General features: G+C 49.0%; 1 protein-coding gene across 1 annotated transcript in view; it reads right to left on the bottom strand.

Moving 5' to 3' along the window:
- Positions 1–11,272, bottom strand: part of LOC123246584 (immunoglobulin lambda-1 light chain) — a 30,516-nt gene that overhangs the window by 7,537 nt on the left and 11,707 nt on the right. The window contains exon 4 of the mRNA XM_044675425.1: positions 10,867–10,927. Within this exon, the coding sequence (XP_044531360.1) occupies positions 10,867–10,927 (61 nt within the window). The remainder of the gene's footprint in view (positions 1–10,866; positions 10,928–11,272) is intronic.

The following is an 11,272-nucleotide window of genomic DNA, read 5'->3' as shown; positions in this document are numbered from 1 at the left end:
TATTGTCTCATAGGTGGAAGATTGGTAAGGGTGGGCAATGGGGGTCAAGTGACTTGCCCAGGGTCACACAGCTGGGAAGTGGCTGAGGCCGGGTTTGAACCCAGGACCTCCTGTCTCTAGGTCTGGCTCTCAATCCACTGAGCTACCCAGCTGCCCCCTAATAATATATTTTTAAGAATAATTTATCAGGAAGTATTCATGACTGAATTTTTTTTTCTTTTCTAAATCAAATCAGCAAAGGAAGATAATTATCATTCCTTTAGGTCTTGTTAATTAGGGTTCTAGATTTAGAGTTAAAAGGTCCTTCAGCCTAATCATTAACATGAATCATTTAGCCTAAGCCTGCAATTTTATAGGTGAGGAAACTGAGGTTTAACAAGAGAAATGAGTTGCCCAAGGTCACGCGGCAAATAAAAGAAACAGGATTCCCAGTATAGGTTGTCTGACTCCAAATGAAGCCGCCCCTTGTGATTTACACAGAAACAACAAAGCCCTTACTGCTGATTCCTAATCTGACCCATTAAAGTGAATGAGATCCGAAGTCAAACGTGATCATTTTTTCTGCACTCAATGCTATTTTTACTGCTCCTGAGGTTTGAATCTATTTAATGCTAAACACAGCAGCAGCAGCAGCAACAAATGGACCCATTTTTTTTTAATTTTTTTTTTTTAATTTTAAACCCTTAACTTCTGGGTATTGTCTCATAGGTGGAAGATTGATAAGGGTGGGTCATGGGGGTCAAGTGACTTGCCCAGGGTCACACAGCTGGGAAGTGGCTGAGGCTGGGTTTGAACCCAGGACCTCCCGTCTCCAGGCCTGACTCTCCATCCACTGAGCTACCCAGCTGCCCCCAAATGGACCCATTTTCGCAGCCTTCCCCTGACATCAGAGAGTCCTGCCCAATGGAAAGCCATGTGGAAGTCAAAGGAGCTCAGCTCACAAAATGGGCATTTTGCTTTTCACCATCCTCAGTTTTCTTTCATCAGTTTCCTTTGCCCGTATTTCTAAAAGAATGAAAAGCTGCCCTAAAGTGCCCCAGACTCTGTCTGGAGCCGGGGCTTTCCTGGCTGCGCCCGTCCCCTCCAGGACAAAGGGGCCCCCCCTTGCCCGCTCGTTCCAGCCGTCTCCTCACATGTAGCCCCTGGAAAAGAGCCCGATCAGGAGCTGCGGGGCTTGGCTGAGCCTCCCTTTACACCTGCCATTCCTAGAAAGGGAGGGAAGCAGAAGGGGAAGCCTGACCCGCCTTCACCAGACCCTTCAGCTCCCGCCATGGAGCGGCCGGTGCTGGAATCGAGGCCCGCCTGGGCGAGAGGGGCTTTAACAGGGAAGGGAAGGGGGCTCCCTGGCAGCTGGAGGGCCGCCCTGAAGGGGGCCCCGTCTCCAGCCTACACTTCACTGTTCTCTTCACGGCATCCCGCCTGGGTCCCGGGCCCGGCCCTGGCCTGAACAGAACACGGGGAATCCCTCTCGAATGCCCTCTTTTGACTGTTGGGAAGCCTTTAGCGGGTGTGAAGGACATTTCTCGGGCCCTTCCTCACTAGGACGGCATCAGGAGGAGACCCCGGGGAAGTCAGGGGGAGCCGAGGAGCTTGTTTTGGCCCCCGACAGAGGATTTTATCGGGCCGTTTGTGGAAATAAGGCCCGACGACAACGGCGACGGCACAGAAAATCTGCTGCCGAGCCAGCGTGTCCCCTGAGCCGCGGCCATGCCGCGGGCCCGGTTCTCTCGGGAACGAAATGGTTCTGCCTCCCTGGCCAGCTTCAGCCAAAGGGCCTCGGCTGCCCGCTAGGAAGCCGCCCCCCGACTCGCGGCGCCCTTCCTGCTTCCCCAGAGGAATCCAGCTGCGCTTTTCCCCTGGGCTGATGGGAAACACTTACGGGTTACGATGAGCCTCGTCCCCTCGCCGAAGACTTTAACGGGTCCCACCGTGGGGCAGCCAGCCACAAAAAGCCTCTGAGGAGCCCCGGCAGCCAGACACGGGCTCGTCGCTGGGCGGCTTCCCTTTTCTGTCTCTTCTCTGCCAACCTCAGCCACGGCTTCCAGGAGCCTTACTTGTCCGACCCGAACGCTCACAGTGAATCTTTATGCAGTCCTTTCCTTTCCCCCTTTACTCTCTCAATTCTTCCACTCAAAATCCCCATCCGGGCTCCGCAGAGCGTTCCTGCCTGGGCTGCTCGTTGAGCACAATGGCAGCCTCGTTAGGGGCGATGCCCGCTTGTTGTGGAATCTGAAAAACCTTGAAGGCGGAACTTTGCAAACCTTTATCTTTTATGTCAGGAAACCAACACCTGGCGTAGCTCAGAGGCCCAGAGAATAGAGAGCCAGGCCTAGAGACGGGATTTTAAACGTGGGTTCAAATCTGGCCTCAGACACTTCCCAGCGGTGTGACCCTGGACAAGTCACTTAACCCCAATTACGTAGCTCTTACAGCTCTTCTGTCTTAGTCTTGATTCGAAGATGGAAGGTAAGGGTTAAAAAAAGAAAAAGAAAACAGCCATAAAGACGCAGCTGTTAGAGAAGAAAATCAAGCTACACTCTCCTAGCCAATCCCTGGGGTGACCTGGATGGGGCGGCCAGTGCTTATCACCAAATTTCACGCACGTGTCTCGGCTCTCCATTCGGGCATTGGATTGACCCTGAATGTTCCGGAGAATCCTCGGAGTGTAACATTAGCATTTATCCAGGAGAGGAAACTGGGTCTTGGGAGTCCTGGAGTTAGGAGAGACCTTGATTCAAATCCTGCCTGCAAGATGCTAGCCATGTGGCTGCGGGCGAGCCGACCTACCCTGCTGAGACTCAGTTTCCTCCTCTGAATAAATAACAGTAAAGAAGAAGGAGACAAAAAGAAGAAAGAGAGCAAACACAATAGTGTATTTTAAGCGTTTCTCCCAGCTCGTAAATGTTTTCCCTACAAGTGTTTGTTATTTTCGTTTTGCGAGCATGGCGAGCAGGAAGGGATTAGCTGGCCCCATTGCCTTGCTTTCTAGGGGAGGCAGCTGCGACCCAGAGAGCAGTTCCGTGACTTGCCCCACAAGGGCTGTCCTTCGGATACAGCTTCTCTGAACAGAAACTGCCTTTTCAAGATTTGGTTCAGGGGGCAGCTGGGTGGCTCAGTGGATGGAGAGTCAGGCCTAGAGAGGGGAGGTCCTGGGTTCAAATCCGGCCCCAGACACTTCCCAGCTGGGTGACCCTGGGCAAGTCACTTGACCCCCATGGCCCACTCTTCCACCTAGGAGCTAATACACAGAATTAAGGGTTTAAAAAAATGTAAAAAGAATAAATAAATAAATAAAAAGATTTGGTTCAGCATTTCCACGCCGGACCCCATCCAAGCTTCAGGGCGCACAGCTTGGCGGCCTGGCTGTCGTGGAACATACCTGTCACAACGAGTCTGGTTCCAGAGCCAAATACGTGTTCTGAGACACGCCGTCTGAGCCCTTTACAAAATCTCCAACCCTGAGAGCCTCTGAAGACGTCCAGCTTCCCAGGAGGCTCCTGGAGCTGCCCTCTGCTCCTTCGTGTCTGCTTTAGTGAGCTGTTGTCAGTGTGTGGCCTGGGATCCCTGGGGGTCCCCACGGCTGTTTCAGGGGGTCACAGAGTCAGAACTCTTACTAAGATGTTCTCATTTCCGAAAGGCCGGATGATCGCAGAACCCTCAAGTGAGATGAATGCAGAATCCTCCATCACTTTAGGAATGTCGTGGTTCCGGGAATGGCTGGAAGGAGAGGGCGGCTCTGGCTTTATCCCTTCATTGTCGCCCACCCCAAGCTCGTCTCTTGCACTGAAGGGAGATCCGGGCTCTCAAAGTGAACGTTCCTTCTCTTACTGCCTCGTCGGCATGTCTAAGGAAGCTGCCTTTCTCTTCCCTCGTGGCCTAGACGACCCACCCATGGCGTTTGGGGGTTGTGATGGGCCTGAGCAAGGTAGAAGGCCAGATAAACCCACGATGCATCACTTGACAGATAAGCTGGAATGAAACCCTCCGATGGGACATGTGTGACTACACGCCTGAACAGCCTAACCCCAGCCTGCGCAGCCTTCCCCCACCTGAGCCCCTCATTCACAGGGGAGGCTCCCTCTCTGTGCAGCCCAGGAGCTCGGAGCTCATCTCCGACTTCTCCTTAGTCGCCAGGCACGAATCACTTAGAATGGAAACCCGGCGAGGGCAGCTACTCCTTTTGTGTGTGTTCTCAGCTCCTGGCACACTGCTTGGCCCGTAAGGAGCCTTCAAGTGGTTTGGGGGCGAATGATGCTGCTTTGGGAGTTAAGTATAAAGATAACCGAACAAGCGGCCGGATGGAGCGGGAAATGAGTGATGCCGGGGGAGACCGTTTGAGTGTGTGACCGAGTGGCCAGCGAGCTGAAAAGAAGGGGCCGGCGGGCTCCCTCGGGGGTCCAAAGACCTTGAATGGAGAGTCATGCAAATTTGCATACGCAAAAATGAATCACGGAAGCCCCAAAGTCCAATTGATTATAGCAAAGACAACGAACCGAGATTCAAATCCGATCTAGTTTCTAATTGGAGGAAAGTTTCAGGGCTTTCCACGTTGGGAAGGGGAAGGAGTGAGTTTCAGGGGGCTCAATTCATAAAATGAAGAGGTGCTGATTCATCACGTCCATCTGCGTGCTGAGACAACAGATCACTTAATCTAGTCTCTCATAAGTGAGGAGCAGAATGGAAGGGAGTCCAGGTGGCGGCCCAACATGGCGTCTGTGTTCCCAAGAGAGAATCTGGTCGGTCTTACTGATTCTTAGATAGAAGGTGAGAGTTTCAAACAAGATTCCATTAGAGGGGTGACTACTAGGACAGCATCCCCCCAGGGGAACAGTAAAAATGCCCCCCCCCCCCGGCTCTTTTCCGAGTTTCTGAGATCATCTTTAAAAGCAGGAGCTCGGCTTCTCTCCCTACTCGGAAGAGACGGACGTTTGCATTTCCCTTCTTTTCCCTTTCCAGGGTGAAGGAGACCCATTAAAAAAATTCGGAATAAGAAAACCAACATCAATTATTTCCATTAACAATAGCTCACATTGAAATAGTGCATTCTGGAGTTTTGTACGTACATTAGCTCAGGTGATCCTCACAATCACCTTGGAAGTAAGTGTTACTACTACCACTACTACTACTACCACCACCACCACTACTGCTACCACCACCACCGCTACTACTCCTACTACCACTACTACTACCACCACCACCACCACCACCACTACTACTACCACCACCACCACCACCACCACCACCACTACTACTACCACCACCACCACCGCTACTCCTACTACCACTACTACTACCACCACTACTGCTACTACTCCTACTACCACTACTACTATTACTACCACCACTGCTACTACTACAATAACATTTCACAGGTGAGGACACTGAGGTGCAGAGAGATTAGGTGACTTACTCAGGGTCACCCAATTATTTGGTGTCAGGTGGGATTCGGGTCTCCCTGAGTCCAAGGCTAATATTCAAGCATTTTATCTTTTCACCCGAGTCTATTGACAGCCTTGAAGGCTGGATTTTCACTTGCCTGTCTAGGAGCTTGAGGGAATGAAGGGAATGAAGTCTGATTCCGGTTCTTGCCTGGGCACAGCCCTGAGCCAACGGCACAGAGAAGCTGTGGCAGGGGCCAAGATCCTCCATGGAGAAGGGATTTACTCGCTCCGCTCATTGCATTCAGAACCCTCCATTTTGCTTTCCAGGGTGGGGCGTCCGCAGCCTCCACAGATCAGCAGGGAGTCCGGCTGGGCTTGGTCAGAGCCCCCTGCTTAGTCTCAGTTGAGTTGGGAGCTCTGCAGAAACGCTGAGAAAGAGAAAGCGTGGCCGCAGCGGCTCTGTGTCTCGCGACTACCGTGCTCTCTAGAAAACAAAGGGATTGGGCTACATGGCCTTTTTTCTGATTCTAAGAACCGGCCCACCGAAGATCAGTTAAATAGGAAAAGAATTCGATTGAGGGGCCAAGTGACCTGGCATTTGGTTTTGCCTCCGTGGTATAACTTTGAGGCAAGCCATATTCCCTTGGCAGCTCAGTGTAGACAGAGCCCCGGACGGGGCAGGAGTCAGGACAGACTGGGATTTGAATTTTGCTTCCAGGACTATGTGACCTTAGATAAGTCTCTTCCCCTCCTTGAGCCTCAGTTCTCTCCCCTGTAAAATGTGGATAATAATGGCTGCCTTCTTTATTTCATGGTGGTGTGGTAGAGCTCAAATAAGGTGACTCTAAAGCACTTTGTAAGCATATGCTGTTATTAGGATTATTTTATTAGAGAAATTATATCATACTGAATAGAGAGCTGGGGGATCTTCCGAAATGAGAGGACCTGGGTTCAAGTCTCACCTCTGACACTTCTGACTGTGTGACCCTGGATAAGCCACTGAACCACTGGGTGCCCCAGACAATTGTCTAAATTCCAGAATAGGTTCTGGATCTGCATTAATAGCCATGAAAAGCATTAACCGGCAGCTCCCTGTACAAAGGTGATCCCAGGGATTGTCCAACCAAACTCTCATCCCTATTATTATTGAACTAGCCACATGGATCTCACCAGAAGCTGAAAGCCCAGCCCGACATCACATGGAATTCCTGCAGAAAGGAGCTGCCAAGGAGCCCCGGACTTACCCATGACGACGAGTTTAGTCCCTGAGCCAAAGTCCTTCTTGCCGAATCCACGATGCTACAGTGCTTAACAGAAACTTCTCCCCCCTCCCAGCAGAGGGCGGCTTTCTGGGCATTTGGGTACCAGATTCTCCATGGAAGGATCGCCTTTACTCGTGTGGCCTTCACTAGTTTTCTGTTTCTTTGCGTTAACCGGCAGAAAGCTCTACTTCCTAGTTAGCTAAAGCCTTCACTCGGGTGCCTCTCATTTGCCGATAAAGACGCCTCTATCCATGCCTACCCATGAACCTACGAGACAAAGCCAGGGCTTGAATCCAGTTCCCCAGTCTGCCAAACCAGAGTTTTCCCATTATGTCACAGTGCTTGTCTCACATAGGTAGCAAATGCGAAAGCCATAATTCGCACCCAGGTCTCTTGATCTCAGCTATTTTTGAAACATAAACACATCTCACTGCCAAAATATTATCCTAGTATTATCCTTGTTTTACATTTGAGGAACAAAGTAATAATGGGTGACAGGTGGGATTTGAACTCATGTCTTCTTGGCTCTGAATGGCCAGGAAGCACAGTGGATAGAGTACCAGGTCTAGAGACAGGAAGAATTGAATTCCAATCTGGGCTCAGACACCTCCTGGTTGTATAACACTGGACAAGTCACTGAACTCTTTTACCTCAGTTTCCTCATTTGTAAAATGGGCTGGAGAAGGGAATGGCAGCCCATTCGAGTATCTTTGCCAAGAAAATGCCAAACGAGGTCACAAAGAGTCAGACATGGCTGAAAACGACTGAAAAATAATAGCAACAACGGCTTTTTGTTCCAAGGCGGATCCTCTCCCCACTCTACTAGGCTGCCTTTCTACCCACGATTCCACGGTGCCCTGTGAGAAGAGCTCCCTCCTACCACCACAGGCTCTGGTGAGAAAGAAGAGAAACATTTTAGCTTCCTGCTAGAAGATGCTGACCTCGGAAGCCAGGCCACTCAGCACATCTTCCCTCAACTTGCTCCCTCCAAAAGGCAAGTTTGCATCGCCACCTCCCTGAACCCCCATCACCCGGGAGCCGGTTTGCCGTGTCTCTGGCCCTGCGGCAAGTCCAAAGACGATCAGTCACTAGATCATATCACAGCTAGAACGGAAGCGCGTGAAGGCAGGATGCTCCCCTCTTTGTCAATGCCATACTTACAGCAAATTTCACAGGCAAGATTCAAACTCAGACCCTCCTTTCTCTGACCAGCATCCTTTCCATCCTCCTCCAATCTCTCTCTGAATCTGAACTTTACTCGGTAGGCCGCGGAGAGCCACTGAAGATTCTTGTGCAGTAGCATGACCTTCAGGGGAACGACATCTAAGCCTGAGGAAGGCTAGCCTGGCTGCCGGGTGAAGAGTGACTTCAAGGTGGGGGAAGGAGGAGAAGGAGGTAACCAGTCTGGAAGCTGTTCGTGGTGGGCCAGGCTATAGAACAACGATTCCTACAAGGTTGGTCACCATCGGGTTAGAGAGGAAGCTAGGAATGGAAGGGAGACTGAAAGGCTCCTTTGGTTGTGTTAAGTGGATTGATTAGCCACAAGTCAGTTGGCTAAATATCTTTTTCTACTCAACTGAACTGGTGGTTAGATCAAAGTCATCCATTTAAGATTGGCTGCCTAGTTCATTTGAAGCGGCCATGGCAATTTTCAGCATACACAGGATCATAGATTTGGAGCTGAAAGTACTATTAGCAGTCACAGAGTTCAAGAAACAGATAAGGAAACTGAGGCACAAAGATATGCAGTAATTGGCCCGGGCTCATAAAACACGAGGCCTCCTGTACTCTCTTTCTTCATGCATTGCTCTCCATTTTATAACCCCCTAAACCAGTGATGGGCAAATTACAACCCATGGCCAGATGCGGCCCCCTGAAATGCTCTATCTGGCCATGCAGCATTATTCCTAATCTGACGAATACAATGAGTAGGATACAATACAATGAAACTTCGAAAGAGTTGCCTTGGAAATAGACTGACAGAGGAGCATTTCCTTTCCTTTGGCCCCCTCTTTAAAGAGTTTGCCCATTGCTGCCCCAAACCCTGATGAGCTCTTGATTCCTTCAGAGCATGCCTGACTTTTTTGAGGATCCGCTTTCTCTCCTTCGTGCTGAAAAGCTTAGACTTAATAGTGTCCCTGTCACAGAATCCGGCTGACCCATCTTTCAATGGAGTGGATTAGAGAGGATCCATCCACACCGAAGTGGCATCATGGAAGATGCAGAAACATTGATAACCCACCTCGTGTGGCCATTTTCATCCACTTTGTCCAGCCCAGGGGAAAATTGGAGGCAGGATGGTCCTGCCATCATGCGTGAGCCCTATTTTCTCTTGGACCCTCAATCATGTGTATCTAAATTCTACACTTTAAGTTTCTGCCATGGATGAGGGGCATCATGGGTGACACAGAGAGGACAGCTATAGCCTCAGCCCTGCTAAAGCTCACCACCATCATCATCATCATCTAAAATGATCAACTTATGATGGGGATATGATTGGGGATGTAGACACTAAACAATAACTCTAGTCCAACAGTCAGTAATATGGAATTAGGTCTTGATCAATGATACATGTAAAACCCAGTGGAGTTGTGTGTCGGCTAAGGGGGTCTTGGGGGGCTGGGGGAGAGGAAAAGAACATGAAACATGTAACTAGGGGGAAATATTCAAAATTTAAAAAATGATCAGCTTAGTGCCACTGCTAAAGTGTTTGATGTTATAATCATGAAAAAACTACCCTCTACAGACAAATGAAAATGCTTGAAGTCACTACACATCAAAATGGTCTGGAGAGAGGAGTTTTCAAAGGGAATAAAGGTTATGATTTATGTAAATTCACACAGACAGTCTCGCACCCATAACATTGGCTAGAAGGCTAAAAGGGGAAATAGCAAATGTTGGCAGGGATGTAGGAAAATGGGACCAGTAACACACTGTTGGTAGAACTGTGAACTGCCCCAGCCATTTTGGAGAGCAATCTGGAATTATGCTGAGAGAATTGGAAAACTGTGCCAACCCTTAATCCCAGCAGTACCACGGCTGTGTCTGCTTCCCAAGGAGATCAGGGAAAAGGGAAAGAACCCGTATATTCCAAAATGGTGATAGCGACTCCCTCTGTGGTTGCAAAGAACTAGAACTTGAGGGGATGCCCATCAGTTGAGGAATGGGTGAACAAATAACGGTTTATGGTTGTGATGGAATACTACTGCGCCGTGAGAAATGACGAGCAGGCTAGCTAAAAAGAAAAAAAAAACTTGGAAAGATCTGCATGAACTCATGAAGAGGGAAACAAGTACAACCAAGAGAACATTATATACAGCTGCAGAATCAATAGCTGAAGAATAACTTGCGAATGTCCACCACCAGAGAAAGAACTGATAAACTAAAACATGAAGGATACAATTTACACAAACTTTTTTTGCCGAGTGATACCTTCTATGGTGCGGGGAGAGGAAGGAAGGGGTGAGCTACCTGGGAATTTTAATGGAACCAACCAACAAATAAATGAATAAAAACTAAAGCTACTCTCTCCTTAGCCCCAGGTGTGTCTGTCTCACACTCCTTTATATCCCTTGTCCACATGTTATTCAAAATCATCAAGTCTCTCTGGATTAATCTGATCTCTTAGGAATGACCAGTCTGTATTGGTATAGTGGAAATACTACTGGACTTGCAGTCAAGGTCTTTGTTTGAGGTTCACTTTTCAGCCACATGACTCTGAGTGAGAACTCTGAACCTCAGTTTTCTCATCTGCCAAAGGAAGGGGTTTGTCTTCATGTCCTCTAGGGCCCCTCTTTAGCACTGAATTCTATGATCTATATATCTGGTAAATGACTGTGGATCCTGTGGACCATGTGGGTTAGGGGTTGGGAGAAGGAGGCTTCACTCCTGAAGCCCAGTGGAGAAAGGAGCTAGCTGACGCTGTTGTTCTGTGAGAAGTCGCTTAATCAGGTTACAAAGTAAAAGTATTTCAAAAGTTGAGATTTGTCAGGGATCTCAGAAGTCACTTAAGCTAGTCCTCTTGTTTTTTAAAGGAAGAAACTAAGGCTCAGAGAGGTGACCTGACTTGTCCAAAATCACTCATATAGTAAATGGCAAAGCCAGAATCCAAATCCAGATTCTGGGCTTTCAAAGCTAAAATTTAAACCCAGATCCTAGGACTCCGAACTCAGAATTCAAACCCAGGTCCTGGCACTGCAAAGAAAGCAGAAAAAAGTACTCACCACTCTGAAGAATTATGAGCTGAGTTCCTTCTCCGAAGTTTTTGACCCAGCCAGTGCTATCACAGTGACTACCTGTTAAACAAAAACATTGTGACCACAACACGACTCTTCCTTGGGCAGGAAGAGAGGCAACACTTCATAGGGCAAGTCCAGAGACTGACTGTTTCTTGGAGTCCAGATGACCGCAAGCAAGTCTTCCTCAGATGGATTGGATGGATTGTACTTTTCTCAATAAATGAGCAAGTTCAGAGCTCATGTGGAGGGAGGGAGGAGAGGAAGGAAGGACAGGTGGGGAGGGAGGGGGGGGAGAGAGAGAGATTGAGAGATTGAGAGAGAGAGAGAGAGATTGAGAGAAAGAGAGAGAGAAAGAGAAAGAGAGAGAGAGAAAGAGAGAGAGAGAGAGAGA

Source organism: Gracilinanus agilis, chromosome 1 (genome assembly GCF_016433145.1).
Source record: "Gracilinanus agilis isolate LMUSP501 chromosome 1, AgileGrace, whole genome shotgun sequence".
Taxonomy (NCBI): domain Eukaryota; kingdom Metazoa; phylum Chordata; class Mammalia; order Didelphimorphia; family Didelphidae; genus Gracilinanus; species Gracilinanus agilis.
Note: the sequence above shows the minus strand (reverse complement) of the source record. Positions and strands in the feature narration are given on the sequence as shown.